This window comes from Uranotaenia lowii, chromosome 2 (genome assembly GCF_029784155.1).
Source record: "Uranotaenia lowii strain MFRU-FL chromosome 2, ASM2978415v1, whole genome shotgun sequence".
NCBI lineage: Eukaryota > Metazoa > Arthropoda > Insecta > Diptera > Culicidae > Uranotaenia > Uranotaenia lowii.
The window spans coordinates 430,571,562-430,596,290 of NC_073692.1; the positions used below are offsets into that span (position 1 = coordinate 430,571,562).

Genomic DNA, 24,729 nt, shown 5'->3' on the forward strand with positions numbered 1-24,729 from the left:
GTGGTCAACTAATTTCTGTTTAACAGAACAAAAAGAAAGGTCATTACCGTGATCGGCCCTAACTCTGTGCAGTCTCAAACTCTGCGCACTTCCATATTCAAATAAAATATTTCAAGATTTGATGAATGAAATATCCATGAAACAAACAGTTACTGTGTGGACGTCTATTTACAAATATCTTCAAATATCCCATATTAATGTTCGCTTCGTCTACTTGATAGAGCAACCTCCATTCGACGGGTTCGACTAACTCCACCAGAAGGCCGGCTAGGAAGACGACAACCTGGAGTAACACCAAAACCACAGCTACAGGAAGCCAACACTAAACCCTGACGGAAAATCGAACTGGGAAGTGATCCCTTAGTTGTCCTCTTTCTTTTCCTCAAAGTAGTTTGAATGCTAACAGTTGAGTCGCCGCGAATATTACGGCTCCACCCTCTTACTAACATAGCAACAGAGAAATAGATACACTCGGCAAAATAAAATTCCTTAAAAAATATACATTAGACTGCCCCAAATTAGAGAAATTTAAAACCTGTGAAATGTTATGCGCTGTAGGCAAAAATTGATCCTAGGCCTAGTACAAGATCTCATGCCAAATTTAGGAGAGACCGGATCACGGGAAGGGGTCGCTCAACGAGCCTAAAGTTTGTATGGGATTTTGAGCCATTTGGTTTGGGAGAAACATCAAAAATGCTTTAACCCATTCAAGATGCAGGCCTTTTCGCGACATTCGAACTCATAGTACTTAACTCTTAGATAACTTTTATGACGTTTGATTTACATTAAAACCATTTTTGAATAAATTTTGCCAAATATTTGCGGATTCCATTGGTATAAGAATATTATTTTTCCGAGCAATAGTAAACTCACAATGAATGATTGTTCAGACAAAGGCACAAAACTTCCATTGCACACACGGTGTGCAATCGGTCTCGAACGGGTTAATAACTTTTGTTCTCTTCGGCCGATTTCTTTTGAATACGGATTTTCGTTCACCGATTCTTGTAGTGAGAGATCATCAGGATGGATAAGCAGGTGGTTCCTCAACCATCTTTGAAGAAGACGATTCCTCCTTTCAAGAAGACGGCAAACCCGGAATCCTCAACGGAGGATCCCGACAATGTACATTCAAGATCAACTCTTGAATTGTTGGTAGCAGTGAAAACTGCTGAACCAAACAAGACTAATTCCTGATCCATTTGTTGCCTTCTTCTTGGAGAATGGAGGGACCGTCATCTTGGAGGAACCATCTTCTTGGTGAATATTTTAGGAACCGATACCAACCGTAAATCCCAAACTATGACAAATACTTCATCCTAACGTTGCATTTCGATAAGAGTTAAGATAAAAAAGTTATTAGACTTCAAATATGGGCTACCAGCGCATAACTTTTTCAAATGTCGGGTCATTTGGGGCATTCTAATATACAAATATTAAAAAAAAGTTAATGTTATCTTTAATTTGGTTCCAATTTTTCTGAAATTGGATGTATTGTTCGCGAGAAATTAAAAAAAAAATCAAAAGAAATATTGGAAGCAAACATTGAAAAATGGCCGCCATTAGGAGTAAGTAGCACAGCAGTGTTTACAGAGTGAAGTCTCAATTTTGAATTATGTACTTACTTAACATTTTTTTACACCAATTAACAAACCATGTTCACTATCTATCACGTGAAAATATGAAGCTTTGTTAAAAACATCAAAACTTTATCTCTTTCCAGAGCAGAGTTATAGATGTTTTGTTGTGAAAGTTATTTAAAAGCTTCTTAAAAGTAATTTTTTAACCTTAACTATAGCACAGAGAACAGATGTACAAGCTATCCCAAGAAACTTGTGTAAAATTTCCAACGATCGTTTTGAACCAATTTTGGGTTTTTACGCAGACACCAGATACAACAGTATATACATACATCAAGTATGTATAAAGCCGTTCCCACTTACCCCAGGGGTAGGGTTTGGAGACGAAATTTTAGATTTTTCAAAATAAACTCTTTTTCCTTAATTTTTAATCGTCGTTTCTTTTCCTAACTGGTTGTTTCTAATGTAAGGATTGTTTAAATGTAGAGTTTTTCGTCAAGAGCCAGCTAGTTGATGAGAAATTTGCAATTGAAAAAGATGCACATCAACTCCACATCGTAGTTAAAAATAGAAAATTACCGGAAAGTCACCGTAAGCATCCGTTTTTGTCGGAACCGTATCTCTTTTACAGTTATTGGATAGATTACAAGTAAATTTAACATTCTGCATTAAAAGTTTAAAAAAATAGTTGACAGTATTGTTTTTGTTGTAATCCGTATAAGAAAGAACAACGCAATGGATTTACAACTGAAGCTTTTATTTGGGTACTGAACTGAACAGTTTGGAGGTTTGATAAGAACTAACTTAGTAGAGGGAAGCTTGAAAAAATTACAGCTCGATTGCCCGATTGCTTAGATTCAACACCCCCTCTCAAGAGGTCAATCCCAAGGATTTGAGGGAACCGGCCGATATCTTAAGTCTTCGAAAATACACTCTTTTGATTTTCTCCTTCCAGCACCGGAAGAACAGCTTTCCTTCAAAAATGGATTTCCGGGGGTCTTCGGGTATTGACATAAAAAAACTGTTGATTGAAGATCCTGAACAGAAACGCCGATCCATCATCGAATAGATGGAAACTGGAACCATCATGTCCAACCAGAACAACAAGAGTGTGACCAGTTTGTTGATCAGCTGCATGCGGGAAACCAACATGGGATGAAATTGTTTCACCTTCCTTGGACACGACATCAGCTGCCATACGTTGATTCCCATCGATGTGATTCGATCCTTTACCATTTGAAACGATTTCTGGGAGTGGACTTCGGTTCCACCATTCCTCGTCGGTTCATCTGAGAGAAAAGTACTACCGGTAGTTGCCTGGTTACTAACATAATAATCGGTAAACTTACCGGGGAGCGAGCGCTCCCTTTCGCTGTGCCTCGCCGATCGTTGTCCCAGGAACTCGTGGCGTTCTAGGTGCGAGGGGAGCGCAGGAGATTCATCGATGATTTCCACTTGAACTTGTTCAAAGTTCTCGCCAACATTAATTTCGTCATCTTCTACAGGTATCCATTCGGAACAAGCTTCAATTTCTTCGTGCCAATCAACTATGGGCGAGTCGATTTTACCAGTTTCCCCCTCTGGCTCGTACGTAGTTGGAACAATCATTCGGTATTCAACCAACTGTTGGATGTTTCCGAGGTGGGGATCCGCTTGACACAAATTTGCCACTGCTACATCCGCATCGATTTCCATCTCGTAAAGATTTTCCTTCAAAAATGCCGTTGCCACGACTACGTTGTGCTTCTGCAACACTGCTTTATTATCGCAGAAAGTAACGGTAATCCCTGCTCTGGCCAACTTCTTAACGGACAAAAGATTTTCACGGAGCTCCGGAACGTAGAGCACATCACGAATTTCAACTTCGACACCTTTGTTGCTTTGGCCTTCGATGGTTCCTTTTAATTTCGATATCAGAGACTGTCCATCTTTGGCGACGTTGATTTGGACAGGATCCACGAGGCTGCTTGTCGACTTGAACCATCTGCAATCGTTGATGAGATGGTCACTCGATCCTGAATCGAGTTTGAATATTAACCGTTTTCCATTCGATCTGCTCCTCCGAGCCATAAAACTAATGGCTTTGGAGCATTCAGCTACTGTAATTGCTTCCTTGGCCTGGCAATCTTTATACAGGTGGCCCTTCTTTCCGCATTTGTAGCAGGTCCTGTTGAAAATCGATTTCGGCTTGGTTTTAAAATTCAACCGGTTTCCGGAAAACGCAGTTAAATTTTCCTCGATGGTTGTTTGGAGACGTGTTTTTTCCTTCACTTCCTGTCCTAGCAACCGTTGCTTAGCTACCTCCAGCGTTAGTTGGTCGTCATCGAGATTTTCCAACGCTGTCACCAACGGATCATATGTCTCCGGAAGGGTACCAAAGAGCATGATTACCTTATCTGCTTCGGTCAACGTTCCTCCGGCCACTTGCAATTGCCGGACCAGATCCTCATACGCCACCAGATGTGAGCGCATGGAATCACCTTCTCGCAACTTGAGGCTTCCGATCTGCTTCCTGACAAGGTTCTGTGTGGCCAGGGACTTTTTCACGAAAGTGTTTTCCAGTCCCTGCCACATTGTTCTCGCCGTCCGTTTCTCCCGAACGATTTCTAGACAGTCGTCCCCCAGAAATCCAATGATGAAGCTTCTTGCCTTCCGGTCATCCTGTGCAAATCTCCTTGCCTCTGCCAGTTCCGCTGGTGCTTCTAGTTTCAACACGTGGTCGACGCCCATCGCTTCAAGAAAGGCTCGAACACGAAAACTCCAGTTATGAAATCCGGGACCTCCGGTATATTGGGGAATACCGTGAGCCGGATTGTTCTGGGTGCCCATAACCTGTTGTAATCCGTATAAGAAAGAACAACGCAATGGATTTACAACTGAAGCTTTTATTTGGGTACTGAACTGAACAGTTTGGAGGTTTGATAAGAACTAACTTAGTAGAGGGAAGCTTGAAAAAATTACAGCTCGATTGCCCGATTGCTTAGATTCAACAGTTTTAATAGCCACCGTCCCCACTTACCCCGGTGTACCTTATCTCAGATTTGGTCCTCAATATGTTGAAATTCTATGATTTGATACTAAAATTGGTCACCTCTTCATTGTTAATTCATCACTATCGTTTTTAATTGAATGTAATTGAACAGGACGGCATTTTTTTTCATCAAAATGTATTTATCCTCATGAAAATATCGACAAAATCATAGAATTTTTTTATGCACTTTTCAAATTGTAAACTGTTACAGACACATGATAGAGGGAGCTCTTGCCCTCTATTACCCCAGAATAGTTGCTATGGCAACTGTTACTGATTTTGACTAAAGTAAGTATCGAAGCAGGCAGAGAGAAAAAATCTCAGTTTAAGGAATAACCGGAAGAAAAAACACGTGTTCTTGAAAGCAGAAAAAAAGGTTCCCCAATCGGCGGGAGGTAAAGAACCCAGACGGCCACTAGCGACCGTATTAAATATAAACCATACACTTGTATTATTCCAATATGAGTTCACAATCTATCTTAATTCATATCAATTAAAAGTTTTTCAGTACGACTTCAAGAGAATGAGTTTTCATTGATGCAAAACACCCATTTTATTAAGACTTTTTAGCTTTAAGGTCGTTTTCTAAAGGCCTTAACCTTCCAAAGTCGTTCGGGTCAATATGACCCGAAGCGCACATTCAAATCATCATAACTCTTCGAGAAAAAATCGCAAAAATTTGATTTTAAAAACCTCCCTGGGGAATCACGAAATACACAATCTGTAGTACCAGGCAACTTCCTGTGACGACCGGAAGTGCTCCCTCAAAAAAATCCGTAATTAGGCTGTTCGGGTCTATATGACCCGAGAGTTTGCGTAAGTTCTCCTGGCCGCAAATATTGACCGATTTCGATGAATTTTAATTCATTGTATAGATAATTTATTCTAGTTTCTCAATATTGAAAAATAAAGTCGAAATATTTTACGAAATCACCAGCAGCTGATTCCGAATGAAAAAAGTCCCGAAAAAGAGCTCTTTTTAGAATGCCTATAACTTGAGACAGGTTCCAAATATTGCGCTGATTTTATAATATTTGGAATTGTCAAGCATAAACCTATCCATGGATGTATAAAGTTTTGGTGGTCCAAAGGAAGTTTTGGCCGCTATTCCGGAACTTCCGGTAGAAAAAAAACTTACTTCAAAAAAGTCACCCAATTTTGGCTTTGCATTGCTGTATCTCGCTTACCAATGGATCGATTCTCTAAATTCAAATTTTAGTTTTTTTTCGTTAACTTCATTATTATTTTCGTAGAACATAGTTGGTTCCTCAAAAATCTCAGTTTTTCAGTATATGGTAATGAAACTCACATCTTTTTTGTCATTTTTCAAACTCCCCATCGTGTCGGTGGGTTTACGCGATTTTGTTAGCGTGATTTCTCTAAAATTTGAACTCAAATTGGCCACTTTTTTATACCTAGAGATCCATTAGAATCTCCTCTTTCGATTGACATACATTTTGTGTGGTGTTTTGAAAATTTGTAGCAACGTTTTTCGAATTTACTGAAAGCTGCCAGATTTCAACCAGTTTGGTCCACGTTTTCAACAGGTTGGTGTACAAATCTCGCTCCCCTCACGTAGCTGCGGGAGAAACAAATCCTTTAGCTCTCTTTTTGTCGCTCACCAAATCTACCACCCAACCCAGCAGCAGGAGGAACTGCCGTCTCGCCGCGTGGTTTGTTGATTGATTAAATTTCAGAATATTTGTTACTTGAATCATAGATTTTGTGTCTCCTGCAGTAGACACTGCTTGAAATAAAAGAAAAGAATCATGATAACATTCAAAACAAATGTATCACTGAAGAATTCTAATGATAAAATATCTAAAAAGATTCAAGAAGCTTATTTCAATTTGGTAAAATAATCTTTCTCTATTTTAAAATCAAAAGATTTACCACGCAAAGAGGCATCAGTATCAGCACAATCAATCAACAAACCACGCGGCGAGACGGCAGTTCCTCCTGCTGCTGGGTTGGGTGGTAGATTTGGCGAGCGACAAAAAGAGAGCTAAAGGATTTGTTTCTCCCGCAGCTACGTGAGGGGTGCGAGATTTGTACACCAACCTGTTGAAAACGTGGACCAAACTGGTTGAAATCTGGCAGCTTTCAGTAAATTCGAAAAACGTTGCTACAAATTTTCAAAACACCACACAAAATGTATGTCAATCGAAAGAGGAGATTCTAATGAATCTCTAGGTATAAAAAAAGTGGCCAATTTGAGTTCAAATTTTAGAGAAATCACGCTAACAAAATCGCGTAAACCCACCGACACGAGGGGGAGTTTGAAAAATGACAAAAAAGATGTGAGTTTCATTACCATATACTGAACAACTGAGATTTTTGAGGAACCAACTATGTTCTACGAAAATAATAATAAAGTTAACGAAAAAAAACTAAAATTTGAATTTAGAGAATCGATCCATTGGTAAGCGAGATACAGCAATGCAAAGCCAAAATTGGGTGACTTTTTTGAAGTAAGATTTTTTTCTACCGGAAGTTCCGGAATAGCGGCCAAAACTTCCTTTGGACCACCAAAACTTTATACATCCATGAATAGGTTTATTCTTGACAATTCCAAATATTATAAAATCAGCGCAATATTTGTGAACCTGTCTCAAGTTATAGGCATTCTAAAAAGAGCTCTTTTTCGGGACTTTTTTCATTCGGAATCAGCTGCTGGCGATTTCGTAAAATATTTCGACTTTATTTTTCAATATTGAGAAACTAGAATAAATTATCTATACAATGAATTAAAATTCATCGAAATCGGTCAATATTTGCGGCCAGGAGAACGTACGTAAACTGCAGGTCAAATTTATCAAAAATAGATTTGTACGGAAATTTTGCGAACGGCTTTGGAAGGTTAAACTTGAAAACACAATTTTTTAAGAAACATCTGGTAGCAGAAATTTGGACAATTTCAGTAGTTTTGATATTATAACCCAACCAAAAATCCGGGTCTATATGACCCTAACCGGCTATTTTTTTTGCTAGGTGACTCTGGTAACCCTATTCAAAAATCTAAAATAAGAAAGTGTTGATCTCATTTCAGGAAAACAGAAATATCCCTTCGAGAAAGCACAGTTCGGGTCATATAGACCCTAACCGCAAAGGAAGGTTAATTACCTAAATCAACTTCAATGACGACATGACATTTTGCAGGATCAGTGATGGAGTGGCTACGTTCGGCATATGTTGGTCGGTGTTAATTTTCAACCCCCTTTTCCGATATTTTTTTTTTCAAGAGACTCCAACGGGTCGAGTAGCCACGAACCAATTGATGATGAGAAATTTTGCGAATTCATACACAAATGCATCATTCTTTGACGTTTTTATCGGCTGAAGACCTTACCTTCATGGGCGTCCAGATCTGAGCAAAGCTTTCACTCCTTTCCAAACCTTTTTTCGTAAAACCATTCCCTAGTATCGTTCATAGAAAATAATTTCAACACCATGGATACACTTTCGGCCGCTTTAGTACAACAGATCCAGAAACATTGTTGTTTAACCATGTAATAATATCATCATTTATTTTTTTTAACAACATCTTACGCCGTACTCTGATTATATACAAATCAGTTACATACATTACACATGTAACTTCCCAATTTGACAGCTACAACTGCTGTTATTTTTCTCATTCTCATTATCCTTGAAATAACTTGAAGGGTATGGTGTTTGATTGAGCTTATTCTACCATCAACCTATTACACATTAGTAGGTTTCGACGAAAGAATTGAACGAACACAAAGCTATAACACTTTTTACAATAATATTCTCGTCGGGGGATCCTTCGATCCTTAATAAATTATAATGGGCTGGTTAGATTTTTTGTAGATCAATAAATAAGATATAGGAAATGGCGGATGCGTTTCAGATAGAAAAGTTTAGGTTGATAGGAGAAAGTATTTCTTTCAACAGAGATAGGGATGGTGTCTTTCATGAGAGAAACACACACACAGACAGACAGAAGAGTAACAATAGAGTCACACAAACGCACATTACCATACAACATGAGTGAACTTGGGATGAGCTGGAGTGATTAAGGTGATAACGATTGTGTTTTGTGGTGGTGGAATTTAAGCGTATTTCGGATTCGAAATTTCATTTTTTGAGGGGAGTTGTTTCATTTCTGAATGCTAGCTTCGATTTGGGCTTGGATTTGTTTGACCGCAGAACTACCACCGATGGTGGTTCCGGTCGATCGCTTCAGGTAGGAGTTGATGGACTTCATCGAGCGGTTTTCGACGGCTTCCACCGAGTCCCAGTCGACGGAAAGGCTTCGAACCTTCATGGTGTTTTTCAGGTTGTTGGTCGATTCGGTTTCCGTGTGATGGCTCATCATGCTGTGAACGCTGTTTTTGTGGACCTTCTTGACGATGAGGTCATCCTTGGGTAGGGTCGTGAAGCGGGACTCGGTGGAGATTAGTCTGTTCTGTTCGAGGTATCGCTTGGCCACGTTGTTCATCGCAACCGGAACATCTCGACTGCTCATTTGATTGACGCGGAACTTGGTTCGCTTGACGGTGGCCGTTTCTTGGGAAAGTTGTGGCTGTACGGTGGCTGAAGTCGTTTTGGGTTTCGGAGGCTTGGTCTTGCCGTCGGAGGAGGATTCTTCTTCGGTGATCTTTTTCTGTTTTACTATGGTTTTCCGAACTGTAACGGTTTTCGTGCCATCTGGGCCGATTTGGCTACTCTTGGTCGTCTTGGTGACGATCACTTTGGTACCTTCCGAGATTTGCTGAGTCTTCGACGAGCTGGTGCTGGTCGTTATTTCTTGTTGCATCTGTTGCTGGGTTTTTTCGGATGTTGTCGACGACTCTGCGATGACCCCACCGCAGGACTCGGCTGATGGCGATGATGGATCTTGAAGGTGGGAGGGTGTTTGAATTGCATTTCGATCACAAAACTTGGTGTAGTTTTCTTTAAATACGGAATCGTCGTTACAGAGGCTGATCGATTTGGGCAGGAACTTGAAGGTCGGAACCTTGAAGGTTTCGTTTGATAGGAAGTCCGGCTGCTGTGCTAGCTCGTTTAGCTTGTCCTGTGCCTTGGACGTTTTGAACTTGACTTTCGACTTGAGACTCTCGAGGTCCGAGTCCAGATCGGCAGTGCTCAGAGTTGGACTCAGGGGTGTTTGGGGCTGTGGGGATCCACTCGGGATGCTGTTGTTTTTCAGTGTACTGGTGGTGTTGTTGTTGTTGGTGGTGGTATTGTGCTGAGGGACTTGTGAAGGTTGTTGCGTGTCGTACTTTGTTGGATCCTCCTTGTTTTGGATTGTGGTAGACAGTTTTAGTAAGTCGGATAGCATTCGTAATTCATCACATACCTTCGTTTTGGATGATTTAAGCAACTCGGTGGTCGGCTCGCCTGGCCGATTACCGACAACGGACGGTCCGGGCTGAACTTGGAGTTGAAGTTGCGAATGATCTGAGAAGAATGAACGAGAATGATCAAATGGTGACGGCGCAATGACTGATGACGTTCGCTCAAAGCTTCTGTTGATGAGTTCGCTACTAGTATCACTAAAATGACTGGCAATGGCAATGGAAGTGCTAGTGCTATTGTTACTGCTATCATGATAGAAGCCATTCTTGTTGCAGTTACTGTTGTTATTGGAAACTAATTCTAGGGGTGCTAGTGCAGGTCGCAATGCAGTGACAGTTGCCGTGAAATTCTCACTGTTGTTGTTCGACTGACTTTCGTTTTGGTTAGTGCTAGTAGCGGCCACTTCCGATGATGATTGGTGGGGATTGGACGAGATCGACGAACAACAGGACGTTGTCGTGGATGATGGGGACAGTAGCAACGGTTCATCGTCGCCTGCGAAAAACGAGAAACGGAAATACCAATGGATTTTAGAGATTTTGATCTGCCAATTATCGGTTGTTGATGAATGTTTTGAATGTTGTTTTTTTTGTGATGGTGGGAAAATTTCGTTCTGCTTCGTGTGTTTCTTCAGGTTCCCGCTAGACTTGTCCTCTTCTTGTAAGCTTCAGTTCAGAGGGTTATCAGCAGATTAGTGGTGTTGTTTGCAGGGTTAGAAAGGGCCAACAGGAGCATAAAATAGAAAGAAAACATGTTAGTTCTTCTTCATTCGTTAGTCTCATCTGTTTTATTTCGCTCATAATTAACCACCTATTTGCGCACTTCTTTTAGCCATAGATTTTAAGTTTTTTTTACATTTGTACACTAGAAAGTCTACCGATATCGGTGAACTTTCTCTAAACCTTAAATGTAATAATACTAGTGAGGTTAAGATATACGCTAAACATTTGAGGGAAAGGTTTCGCAAAATTTAAAGTACACTGCTCAGTAGAAGTTAGGCTGTTCGTTCAGGTCGGGTAGTTACAGTTGCAGTTTCATTAATTCGACGATGTTGACGTCCGAGACACGTGCAAATATTCCGGGAGGATATGCAATTAATAGTAAAAAATATCAACGAATTAATACTGAAGCCTTACAAGAATGATTAAAACTGGATTAAAAACAAACACTGGCTTCATGCATTGTTGTTCAAAGCATTGGTTATTGCAAGTAACACAAACTATTCATGAAAATAAATGATTTTTTTTAAGTTTATTTATACACAGTAAATTTTTGCCTTAATTTCCAGCAAAAAAATTGCTGGAAACGTTCAGCAATCCAAATTTTTGCAAACATGATTCGTAAACCCGCGGGACAAAAAGCAGCAAAATTTTGCTGGTTTCCAGCAATTAAAGATTTGCTGTGTAGGCATGGAAAGATATCGGAATATTGTGATGTGCCAATCATGTGCTTATGAATGATTCTTATCCTGATTCTAATTTTGATTTTCACCATGTTTCTGAAAACAGTCATCATCCAGTTCCTGATCCTGGAACTGCTACTGATCTTGAGATCTTGATCTTGTGTCTGATATTGATATTGTTCTTGAAGGTTATCCTGAATCTGAAACAGGATAAGGATTATTGCAAGGATCATTGTAATAATCCTTATCCTGTCCCAGATTATGATTTTGAACTTGATTCTATACCTGGTTCTAATCCTCCGGTTGTCATACATATTCCATTCTTGATAATGATGCTTATTCTGATTCCTATTCTGTTTTAAAAAATTCTTCACAAAAAAAGTTAATTTTTTTTCGAAAAGAAACGGTAATAAAAGCTTCCATTTACACTTCAAGAACTGCATACTAACTTCATTTAAACGCCTGAATGTTGGCAACAGTAAAAGCGTCCTCAAATTATTTCGCAAAAGGTTCCAAATTTATGAAAAAAATTGGCTATTTATTCAAAGTTAAGCGCGAAACACAAATTAGCATATAAAAGCAGACAGAGCTTGAAGTAAAAAGAGCAAACTCCACTTTAAGGCTTTTTAGCAAGTATTACTCTCTGGAGCCACTACCAGAAATAATTTATCGACTCTTTTATCGGTGATTCGTACTTTGGTTGAACATTTTTTAACTTGTGCTGTATGCATATTCAGAATCTTGAAGATTAACATAGAATTTGTGAAGATTTCGTGTTGTTCACTAGAGTAGAGACGCTATTTACAGTAGAGTCCTTAAAATACTGATATCATTTCTGGCAGACTTTCAATTTTTACATGCTGCCTACTCTCATTCAGTTAACTCCCGCTGCCAAGACTGTCCTATATGTAAAAACAACGAATCGAGAAAAACGGCTTTAAATATTTTTATAAAGTTTCGTGATATTAAGATAATTGTTGTAAAATATCGTCCATTGTTTTTTTTTGCTTTTGAATGTGCTGATGCAGAGGAGAAAATAATGATGGGACAGCTTTGCGGGTATATTTCGCATGAGTATTAAATGTACCCGCGAAGCTGTCCCATGTTTGGCTATTATTTTGTCATCAATCATTTGATTCTATCTATCTATCTATCTATTTCCCTCTATCTGCGCTATATATATAAAGATAACGTAAGTTTATCATAAGAATTAAGTAGGTATAAAATAAAACAAACGTTCTATGAATTTAACAACCTGTACCTTCATCTTTTGGAAAGTTTTCCGGTCGATGATTTTTTAGAAAGACTATAAATACAAATTAAATTAATGTTGAATCAGAAACAGCAAAGCTTATTTTTTCTATTTGAAATAATGAGAAAAATTGATTCAATATGACATACGCGTGCGCTACCAGGTACGCGTATTTTGGTTCACAGATTCTATTAAAGCCCAAGCGTCAAGGAACAGAATGACAAAAACTTAAAAAAAGGCTTTGTAGCTGACTATTTTGCATGTTTTACAACGAACAATTCAATAAGCCTCATATGAAGTTTAAAATAAATCAGTATGGTGGAATTTATCCATTAGGTTAAACTTAGCCTGTGCAAGTCATAAAATTGTTATTTTTGATTTAACTGTACTGTTTTATCTAATCTAACTTTCGTTTTTTCAATGAATGCTCTTTTTGTCGCACACATTTTTTTAAAAATTTGTAAAAAAAAACATTAATATTTTGGAAACAAAGTTATGAAACTTTTAAGCCTGGGTGACCAAACCATGACCATGACCATGACTGGCCTTTTGTGGCCCGGTCTTTCCGGAATAACCATGATCAATTAAATGTGTTTCTTGGTCTAAAATCCTTTGTAAAAAAATGTACCCAAATCTACACAAGCTACATTCGAACAAAAAAATCTGCGAAATCACCTCGACCTGATTGTATATAATGTAATTTTACAAAAAGGTTACCGCTTAATAAAAATTACAATTTTTATGTTCTTAAAATTGAATAATATTTTTTCACACATCATGTGTATTTTCCATCTCATTCTTCACACCATTATTGGTATGGTATGGCACACGTTCGTCGCAAAGCGTCACCCATATCAAAATATGTCCATATTCGAAAAACTTTTGGCATCAACTGGCATCAGTTTGGCGGTTCATCAAGGAGCTGAACTTCGCAGGAGACGTTTTGCTCGTGCTGTAATCTCTTCTGGAACTTCGGTTTCACCTTCATCCGACTTGAGCGATTCATCGTCTGTTAGGAGAGATGAATTGAAGTGGGGTTCTGCACCATCTTCCGGTTCCGGCACGGCTTGATCGGCTTCAGGTATAGGTCGTTGAGGCTGCGGGTTTTTAAAACCAAATCCATTCATGAAAATCGATAACGGAGAATCGGTTTTGGATTCCTCCCCTTCGGACGGACGTGTGCGAAGCTGATTGGCAAGGGACCTAATGAGATGTTGGGATTCTTGAAGCTGAACGTTGTAACTCACATTGCCAATCCGCTAGATGACCACCCCGGCTTTCCAGGACCAAGAGCTCTTGTAATGTACCTGCGCGTAAACTGTGTCACCGGGCTTGAACTGTTTGGAGATGGCACCATGTTTTCGGTTGAATGTTTTAGTTTGGCGGTTCATCACGGAGCTGGACTTCCATTGAGTTGGATTCGAAGGAAGTAGAAATGATGACATTTGAAGAGCATCTTTGAGAGTTTTTCCCCTCGATCGAATCAACTCCTTTCTTAGCATGCTTTCCGTTGAAAGTGTTGCAACTTGATTGCAAACCGATTTGAATGGAATAGACCATAGATCGAAAAGGTCTATCCATTCAATGATGATCAAGTTCAAACCGGAAACCGACGTCACGAAATACCTTGCTTGCTGGTTGTTACATCGCAGTTGAATTCGCCAAGGAGGGTTAGCGTTTGTTTTGAGGAAAAAATGGAAATATCACATGGCAAAATCTATCTGTAGTGACACTGGCTGTCCGTTGACTAGAACCAAAGCAAATTTCCCCTTTTTCGAACATCCCTTTGGATTCGGCGTTGGAACGCTTCTTCCTTCTGGAGCGCTTCTTGTCATCGGTGTGGTGAAGGATTGTGCTCGAGATGTTGACGGTGCTTTTGTGATTGCAAGAACAGGAACCTTCCTTGTGGCCGGTGCGGTTACAATTCTGGCAAAGCTGGTTGTTGAATGATGGGCACTCTTTCACAAAGTGCATTTGACCGCACTGCTAGCACGGTGACTTGGGTAGTTTCGGAGAATTTTGCTGCGACGCGCTCGTTGCACTTTTCATGTTTCTGACGTCTTAAAATTACTTTTATTTCGATCTGATTTATATTAATGCCGTTTTCGTTTTTCTCCACTGGCGCGGGGCAAAACTGTCTCAGAATAAACAAACAGAATCGTCACCCGGGACGATGCAAATATATGGTTGCTATAGTCAACCTTATGCTGACCCCCAACACTGACAACTTTTACGGGTTGCAACCGCCTGCTTGAGGTTCAAACCTCGGGCAAAACTAGTGGACTTCTCAATTAATAAACGAACACAATAACAGCAGTTAGGGCAAAACTCGTGGATAACTAGGTTGCCACTGGCAATAAACGAAAACACTATAAGACTGACATAGAAATGACTAAATTTTCACTCCATTGCTTGATGTCAAAGTCATGGATTGCCTCGATAACAGGGGGGTGACAATCTGGTTCTTCTTGCGAACAAGAATCTTTTTCTTTTTTTCTATCCATCGGGAGAAACCTTTATGGTGTTTTCCTCTTAAACCAGTACAGAGTTGAAAAAGTCAAAATTTCAACCAATGAGGAACCAGAATGATGATTGTGTTAGTGTGCAATCATTCATAATTCTCTAGGTTTTGACATCTAGTCCGGTTCCTTGACAGCAAAATGTCAGGTTTGTTATGGGCCCACAAAATCGTGGGCCCGTAATTTTGATGGTTGTCAAAATCAATGACAAAGGATAGGGCTGTCACCCCCCTGCTCGATAATCTTTAAGTTTTCATGATTGCTTCGATGTATCACTCTGTATTGTTGTTTTGGTTTTTCGAAGTTAGACGTATTAAGCCTAGTCCACACTAGGAGACGAATCGTCTCGAGACGGTCTCAGCGTCTCCCATTTTCTTCGAGAGACACTGAGACCGTCTCAGGTTTCCAACAACAACAATGACAGTATAAACTGTCATTTTGTGGAGCAACCTAAAATTTCTCTGTTTATACGGGAAGAATTGCGTGAAAATTACCACAGTGAGAAATACTAGCATGTCAAGTTTAAAAGATTTTGCGGGCTATGGAATTTCATTGATGGAGATTTCTGTAGATATGTGGAATCAACTTATTTTCAGTTTTTGAAAAATGTCACTCAATTTTCTTTTTAAAAATTATATGAACAAATACGCTCGCAGAAAAATGTAGAACTATAATCCAGTGCAGAAGGTTGAAATTGAATTTGGTAGAACAAACGTGAAACAAAAAAAAATGGTATGTTTTTTTATGATTCTAAACAATCTGATAGCAAATGGAAATGCATGCTTTAACATGCACGAAATGTACATCAAACTTATGACATCAGAGCTAGTAAAAAGTTGGATTCAAAAGTATGAAAATGACGAAAATCGTTATTTTGAACATAAGTGAAATGAATTAATGAATTCTATGATACTGTTACTGGAGCTTATTCTGCGACGCGAGTGACGTGACTCACAAAATTTCATATCGTTTTGCGGGCTTAAATAGCCTTTCTAGCCTCAAAATTTACATTCGGATGAGCTGATATTGATCTTCAGAACTCAGCAATGTACAAATTTCATTTCTGGAGCATTTTCTGGAGTCAGGACGAAAAAGTGAAATTTCGTGAGTCACGTCACTCGAGTCGCAGAATAAGCCCTACTATTTCAGTGCTGCACAAAAACACGCAGTTAACACATCTCATGTTCATGTTTTTCTCAACGAAAAAGCCTATTTACAGCAGCTCACATCTTTTGGTCAGCAGTCGAAGTTTGTTCTACGTTTCAGGGATAAGTCTTAACCAACAAAGGCAAATGGAGATCCCGAACGCACTCCCGATCTGTTTTGGAGGGAAAATAAAAAAGAACGGCAAAACAAACAAGTCGAAACGATAAAAAATCTGGTAATCTTGTCAGTTTTGTTGAAACAAGTCAAAAACTCCGGATTAGCTGCTCTGTGTTTAGTTAAGTAGTTGGTCTTCATTGTGGTCAGAAATTTTTTTGGGGTTTACGTTTAACGTGTTCTGGATCAATGATTTTGGGAGTATATACAGGGTTCTAGTTATTTCTGGTTTAGTTTTGGCTGAAGCGGCGGCGCAGGCAATTTCGAAAAAGCTTCGGATTTTGTTGAACCATTTTTTGTTTTGTTGTTTAAACTTTGTTCTAAATTTCATGTTGAAATCGACTGTTTTTGTAGGCGTGTAGGAAAACTGTACAAGACCACCTACCTCTAGCCAAACTGCCCCTCCGCCCATTGGCATCCTGCACCGAGGGTCTCCGGATTATGACGGTGTCTCCACTCGGGGCGATCACATTTTCCGTGGCCTGTTCAAACGCGTAGCGATTGTTGGGCGTTTCGTTCCACTTGCTCACCAGATCTTTGAGATTTTCCTTGTTGAGTTCGCTTTCAGTCTAAAATAGTGTATTGAAGAACTTTATATCAGAAATCCATCGATTATACTTAAGACAAAGAACCTTGTTGGTGTTTGTTTCTAATAGAATTGGTTTGGTCGTGGGAGTATCCAGCAGGATCGGTGTGAAAATTGGGCTGTTCGATGGTCGATTCGTAGGATAATACTGTGGTTTCCGTTTGATCCATTTGTGTTTGAGTGCTTCTTCGGCTGTTAATCGTTCCCTAGGAAATGAAATATAAAAAAAAACTTTTGAGAATTTTCTTTCAACATGAAGTTTTTGCTAAGATCTTACTTTTGATCTTTGACCAAGCAGCGGTTGATGAAGTCGATCGCGTCCTCCGAAACGGTGTCAAATGCCTCATCGAGAAAGTCATACCGACCTATCGTAATGTTGCCCATTGTTTGGATATCATCTTCACCAGCAAAGGGAGACAATCCGGAAACGCTGTTTCGAATTTAAGAAAATCACCTTAATATGTGTCTTTTCAAGTCATACAACAGCAACTCAACTTACAGTACATATGCTATAACACCCACGCTCCACATGTCTGTCGCAAAAGAGATCGCTTCGAAATTAACCACTTCCGGTGCGACAAATTCCGGCGTACCGAACAGCACCTGAAGTTTGTTATCCGGATCGTACTCGCGTGCCAACCCAAAATCAATGATCTTAATTCGATTCCCGCTTTCCGTGATGCACAGAATGTTCTCCGGCTTGAGATCAAGATGGACAATATTGTTTCCATGAATGTAGGCCATCGCATCGCAGATCTGCCGCATAAAAATGGAACAAGCTTTTTCCGTCAAAATAAATTTCTCCTCCAGCACCCGATCGAACAACTCGCCACCTTCCACTCTATTTGACAGGAGAAAAAGAAAACCCGACAACAGCCGGTGTCATTTGTTTGACTTCAGCTTGTTTTCATAAACTTAAACCCACGACTTAACGAAAAACCGAAAACTCACAATTCCATCACCATCCAAATGGTGCGATCGTACTCGTAGGCCGCGTACAGCTGGGCGATCTTCGGGTGGTGCAGAATGTTCATCATCTGCACCTCGCGGTCCACATTTCGCCGATCGCCCTTCTTCTGGATCTGGATGAACTTGGCCGCGAACCGGGTGGCGGTGGATTTTTCCTTGCAGATGTGCACCACGCCGAATTTTCCTCTGCCGGGGGAAAAAGATAAAGAAAAAAAAATTGAGCACATCAATCACTAGTTGGGTGAATGAACTTCAAAAGTTAATTAAGCCAAATTCTTTACACTATGTAAGTCAATTAAAAGAATTTCGACCAAGTCTCGTGTTCTGGCAGAAATCCATTCGTGAAAAACGATTGATTCGTTATCTAAGTATTGGAAGTTTTTAGTTCATGAAAATTTACATTCTAAATTTACATTTTAGAATGGAACCAAAAGTTTAAAATTATACATATGGGAAAATGTGGAATAATACTTTGAATCAAATTATATTCAATACCAAAACTCGAATGAAAAAAATACCAAAAATGACAAAAACTGAATGAAAAAATTTACAAAAATGATAAAAATGATAAAAATGACAAAAATTAATAAAACGACAAAATAACAAAAATGACAAAAATGACAAAAATGACAAGAATGACAAGAATGACAAAAATGACAAAAATGACAAAAATGACAAAAATGACAAAAATGACAAAAATGACAAAAATGACAAAAATGACAAAAATGACAAAAATGACAAAAATGACAAAAATGACAAAAATGACAAAAATGACAAAAATGACAAAAATGACAAAAATGACAAAAATGACAAAAATGACAAAAATGACAAAAATGACAAAAATGACAAAAATGACAAAAATGACAAAAATGACAAAAATGACAAAAATGACAAAAATGACAGAAATGACAAAAATGACAAAAATGATAAAAATGACAAAAATGACAAAATTTTGAAATTCTGTCATTTTTTTCTTTTTTTTCCATTTTTGTCTTTCGGTTATTTTTGTTTGTGTCATTATTTGATTTGATATTGAAACATTCCATATAAAGCCACCGTTGTCGTTGACATCCCAGAAAGTTGAATTTCGGCCAAAAATGTTTTTTTTCGAGAAAATACCATCTCGGTACTGGGTGTTGAGTGTTAATCTTAAGTTGTCCAGGTTTATTCAGTCTATAAAGCCTAAATTGGTCAAGAAGATGTATGTCTTTATGCATTTTTATGACGTTTAGTTTGAAAATTTATGTTTCTATTTTTCCGATTTCGTTTGGTCCACCCTAGGTGTTTTAGAGGGTAAAAAATCGAATCTTTGAGCACTTTGGGGCACTCCTAAATCCAGGGCTGGAAAACAAAAAAAAATGAAATAAAAAGTCAAATGTCAAATTGGTCTGATTAAATCACCGATCAGTGAGTAACAATTTTTGTTTTTTGAAAAAAACACCATTATAAAAACTTTTTTTAAGTTTTTAATTAAGTTTTGAATTGAACAGGTTTGCAAATTTGATCAAACTGAGAATGCCTTATACATAAAACAATAGTTTTGTTGATTTCGTTTGGTTCGGGCATAAATATTTATTTTAGGCTTTATTCCGTTCGAAAAGTCGTAGCAATCAAGATTTTGATCATGTCATGACTAAGACATTGTAATCGAATGTCGCTGACCAAAATTTAGTATCGCATGACATAGACATGCAAAACAGTATCAAAGTCGACTGAAATTTGATGTCTGACACTGACCTTTCGCAGCTCTGTCTTACACGACTACAACTCTTTTCGAAAACTGCTCAGTTTTTTGTCGAAAAGTTAAAAAAAAATGCTGCAAAAATTCTGCAGCGAACTTCTATTTTCCTCACCCAGCCATAAATCAAGTTCGATTCAGCTCCTGTTAAAAAAAATACACTGTACACAACAAAAATTTCTTTTTAGTCTACGCAACCTAAACGCGAGTGATCTAATTTTTCACCAGTTTCAAATCAGATGTCATTTTAAACTTTTTTTATTCTATTTTTGGTTTGTTGGTATTAAACTAATTTTGTATGATGTAAATTATGTAAGTTTACACGCCCTGATCTAAAAAATATTTCCCAATATACATAAAATTACACCGAAAACAATGTAAAACATGGCAGATCCCTTTTTATCTTGTTTTCGCGTCGTAAGATATTTTGACTCGAGATTATGGTTCATTGTGCGCATAGCAGAAAAATTTTCTTTCGCAGTTAATGTTGTATAGCCCCCCGGACAAAATCTCTCAGTTAGATGAACAGAAAAGTGGTTGGTTGGATAATTGAAATGAAAAAAAGTGGAACTTCAAAATTCTCTTTCGATTGCAGGAACGGTAAATTATTGCAGTTACAAGGAACAAAAATCAAATCAAAGTCGAATTTTCTGGTTTTGAGAGCACCTGAATCCGTGGTCCAAACAGCCCAAATTCCGACCAAAGCAACTAGTTTATTATAGTAGTATTACACCAGTTTCAACCCCCCTTTTTTGATCTGGTAAAGGGATTGGTTCAAAACTGAGCAGATTTGGATCCAACTTTACGTAGTTCTAAACCATTTGTCAGTTAATGGAACACGAATGGGGTTGCCATTTTTTTCACTGCATTGGATCTAATTTTGTTGGTCCAATTCTTGTATAAATTAGACCCAAGAATAGACCACGGATACAGGTGCTCTTAGCATACGAAAAAAAAATACCGTAAACAGGGGGAACTTTGATCACGTTTTTCATTTATTTTTGAATATTTTAGAAGGGGTTGCTTTTTTGTAGAGATGTACCGAATATTCGGTTGGCCGAATATTCGACGCCGAACATCACCCAAAAACCGTTAAGCCGAATATTCGGCTCACCGAATAGTTGAGCAAAATATTCGGCTGAATAGGCCGAATATTAACTTTTCAAATTTAAACAATAACATTATTGTCAATTTTTTTTTTAATAATTTGGATAATTTATAGAAAAGCCAAAAGTAATGTTGTAAAAGCTACACAATCATCAAAAACTTATGGTTTTAGTTAAGCACCTTAGGTGTATCTGTGTATCTTTCACTGTAGATCGTACAGAAGAATGCTCTTGAAATATCCAGACTTGCCCATAAATCCAATACGGAATTCAAAATTATTCAAATCTGGCCGGGATGCCCAGATATTGGTCAAAACCTCCTGGATTTTGCCCGGCTTTATTGAAATAATTTTCTAAATCAAATAAAAAATTTTGATTTCTCTTTGAAATTTTCAAGATTTTGTGTTTAAAAACGATTTTTAAACAATTTCAAATGAACATAAATGTTTGTTTAATTCTTAGATACGATTTTTATACTGCTGATGCGTTTTAATGAAAACATATAATTTCAAGTTATTTTCTTTCACTTTCATATTGTATGTTTTTTCCTTGATTTTGTTCAGATTTGCCCGTTTTTTTTTCAAATTTATCATAAAATTGTCCTTATTTACCCAACCGTGTGGTTGAATGTATGGCATGCATAAGGTTAAAGCACAGACTGATAAAAAACATCGTACTTTTTAACAATTATTTTGAAGAAATCTTGCTCGAATACCTCTCTCATCTAATTAGATATCAAAGTAATTTAAAATTGCTTGGCACTAGTTTCGACGTGTTTTTTCCCAGATTTCAGAGGAACCCATCACTTTGGTGATAAACGCCCTTGAAGCGACAAGTCATCTGATGTCCTTTCAGTTATTGATAAAATTTTTCAAGTCAGAGAGACCCCTACTTGAAAAAGATCTTGTAATACATCATCTGGTTGAAAATAGTCGAATTAAAAAACATGAGGGGCATTAAGATGGAAGAAATAGAAAGAAATTAAAATAATCGCTTTTGTATTTTTATTAAAAATTCAACAGTATATTCGACCGAATATTCGGATGGACAATGTTGCTGCATACATGTAGGGGTAAAAATTATAAACATTTCTCAATTTTTTTGGCCCCAAAAACAAATGAAATTTTGCCTTCATGTAATTCCCCAGGTTCTCGCCATGTTCCCATGTTCTTTTTTACTTCAAATTTAACCATGTGATATGGTTTTAGCTATTTTGACTATACGGGCTTTCTCATGGAAAATCAACGTTTTTTTCAATATCCAAAAATTATCACCAAATGACCATAAAAATAACTCTTAAACTAAACCTAAAAGTTCAATTTTCACATAAAACAACCCATTTGCTCCTAAATGCCTCAATTTGATCAGGAGAGATGTTTGTTTGTGAGCCTTCGAAAAACCAGATATTTTGAGATTTTCAAATTACATTTTAAATAATATAAAAAAAACTTCTAATACAAACCAAATTTAGCTTATTCGTAACTCAATATAGGCTTTCAAACGTAGTAAACGTTTTTCAGATATTTTTACTTTTTACTTAGTTAATGATGATTATCTGCAAAAATTTCATGTTGATCACCCAGGTGATCAAAGTTTCCCCAGTTTACGGTACCTACGGGCAGCGCACAGTGGTACGAAAGGGCTGAAAGCGGAACTTTTTTCCTAGTGCATTTGTCTTTCATTTTATCTCTGGCTTCAGAAAATTTTTCGCGTGAGCTTTCATTACGTCGTATAAACGTAACGGCTGTTTAGACCACGGATAAAGGTACTCTAAGAGCACCTGTATCCGTGGTCTATTCTTTGATCTAATTTATACAAGAATCGAACCAACGAAATTAGAGAAAATCCATTGAAAAAAACTGGCAACCCCACTCATGTTCCATTAACTGTCGAGCTGTTTAGAACTCCGTCAAATTGGGTCCAAATCTCATCAGTTCTGGATCAATCCTTATACCAGTTCTATAAAAAAAAAGTTGAGTTGAAACTGGTCTAATGGACCACCAGTGTGGTTGCTTTGGTCGGAATTTGGTTCTAACCCAAACTGGCCAAAACATGGAAAATTTGTGGAGTTTCGGTGGAGTTGGTGCGACCGAGGTTATTTTCGCGACCCAAGTTTCCGGTGTTTTGGCTATTTGGCTTTAGAGGAATGGATTCGATTCCAAATAGTCCCTTTCTTTCAATGGAACACCTTATCAGGCTGCTCAGACTTCTGCATTATTTGAACCGAAGATGAAGGAAAAAAACATTTACGGATGTTACATTTCTTGGACCCAAGTTCAAAGCTAATTTCTTTTTTTCTGCTCTTCTTTTTATCGCATTCTAGGATAGTATTTCATGGTATCTCACACACGGAGTATTGTCTGTTAAAAACAGATTTTAAAATTTGAAATGAAATTTATTAGATGTTTTAGATTTAATAACCACATTATCGCAAGCCCGGATTCAACCCGGATTTATTCAGTTTATTTGGAAATCAAGCAAAAACTCATTGTTATTGTTATTTTTAAACTTGCGTTCGAAAACGATTTTTTTATAGAAATTGTATCAAAACCAATATGATTTGTTTGTTTCAAAGCCTAAAATAAGATTTTAATCCTGTTGATGTGTTTTGATGAAAATATGTTTGAAGTATTTTTCTTCTCGATTTTTGTTGAGTAATTCTAAGTTAGATATTTTATTTTATGGCAATACTTTGATAGAATTGGTTTTGCGCATCATACTCCAAGATTAAATTTGTAATTTTATTGAATAAATTTTATAAATAGATTAAGAATGTGGCCGATGTGCACCTAATCGCACTAGGAATCGGCCTTGAAAGCTGATGATAGAAACTTTAATAGAAACTTAGAAATTTGAGGAGCATTGCAGCATACGTTTTAAGTGGCCACGTTGCTTACCAAGGTGACATTCCATGCCACATTGTCTTGACCCTCAATAGCCCAACGTGAGATTTGTGGAGAGATGGTGTACAGCCGGTCTCCAATAAAAACAAATTATTACAGGGGCTGCACTTCATCTCCGCTACCGACTTCACGGACTTGGCCGGCGTCGTTGTTGATTTTTTCAAAGTAGGAGATTCTCAAAACTGTACAGTGAGATTGTGCTGCTTTCCAGCACACTTTCATTTCGTTCATTGTGCAATTTTGATTACCTCGAATCAATCACGGAGTTTAACCATTATGCTTTTTGTTTAGAACTGCGTGAAATTGAGTTCAAATCTTCCCGTTTCCCTTACTTAACACATTATTTTTTTTATTTATTTGAGTGATTTCTATACTTTTTTACAGAAGGTTACAAAGAAATTCTTTCGAAATTTTCAAGGTTCATAAGAGCAAAAAAGGGCCACTAATTCAGTTCGGAAAATTGAAAAATAAAGAAAGCGTTAAAAGAGTGCCTAATATACTATATATAATCAATATCTTGAGATTTAATTAACAAAAACTGTTTGAAACGCTCACATTGAAAAAAGGCCTAGGAGAAAGTGTACCTAAATGCGCATATTGAGTAACATGTGCATACAACCGATTGACGAAATGGCTGATCGATGAACATTTCTAACCAGTGCAGTTTGAAGGTATTCCGCTATTGACACATGGCATGAAAAAAAATTAATGTTCTTCAAAGTCAAAAAAATTAAACAAATCGAACAAGATTTTTAACAGTTTTATTAAAATATATTTAACTTTAATAGTAGTGCGTACAAAATCTGTAAACAAAAATGTTAATGGATTTTTTTTTCAAATTCATCTGGAAATCAGAAATCCTACAAATTGAAACTTTTAGCAAAGTTATAAATGATAAAATATCGGAATCAGAGACAGGTTTGGAATGCCAATATCAGACAGGTAAGATGCCTTTATCAAGAAAAAACAGATTAGCCAAATAAATTTTGACTTTTTCA

At 37.7% G+C, this 24,729-nt stretch overlaps 1 protein-coding gene across 8 annotated transcripts in view; it reads right to left on the minus strand.

Moving 5' to 3' along the window:
* Positions 1 to 8,127: 8,127 nt before the first annotated feature.
* LOC129746631 (probable myosin light chain kinase DDB_G0284661) overlaps positions 8,128 to 24,729 on the minus strand; it is a 52,633-nt gene continuing 36,031 nt past the window's right edge. For 3 of the 8 annotated variants that reach the window (XM_055740413.1, XM_055740415.1, XM_055740416.1), the window contains exons 4-9: positions 17,967 to 18,170; positions 17,515 to 17,856; positions 17,293 to 17,445; positions 17,062 to 17,221; positions 16,815 to 16,998; positions 8,129 to 10,431 (exon numbers count right to left, since the gene is read on the minus strand). In XM_055740413.1, the coding sequence (XP_055596388.1) occupies positions 8,735 to 10,431; positions 16,815 to 16,998; positions 17,062 to 17,221; positions 17,293 to 17,445; positions 17,515 to 17,856; positions 17,967 to 18,170 (2,740 nt within the window). In that variant the 3' untranslated portion in view covers positions 8,129 to 8,734. Of the gene's footprint in view, positions 10,432 to 16,814; positions 16,999 to 17,061; positions 17,222 to 17,292; positions 17,446 to 17,514; positions 17,857 to 17,966; positions 18,171 to 24,729 lie in introns of all 8 variants that reach the window. The other 5 variants (XM_055740419.1, XM_055740418.1, XM_055740421.1 and 2 more) reach the window with 5 other exon arrangements.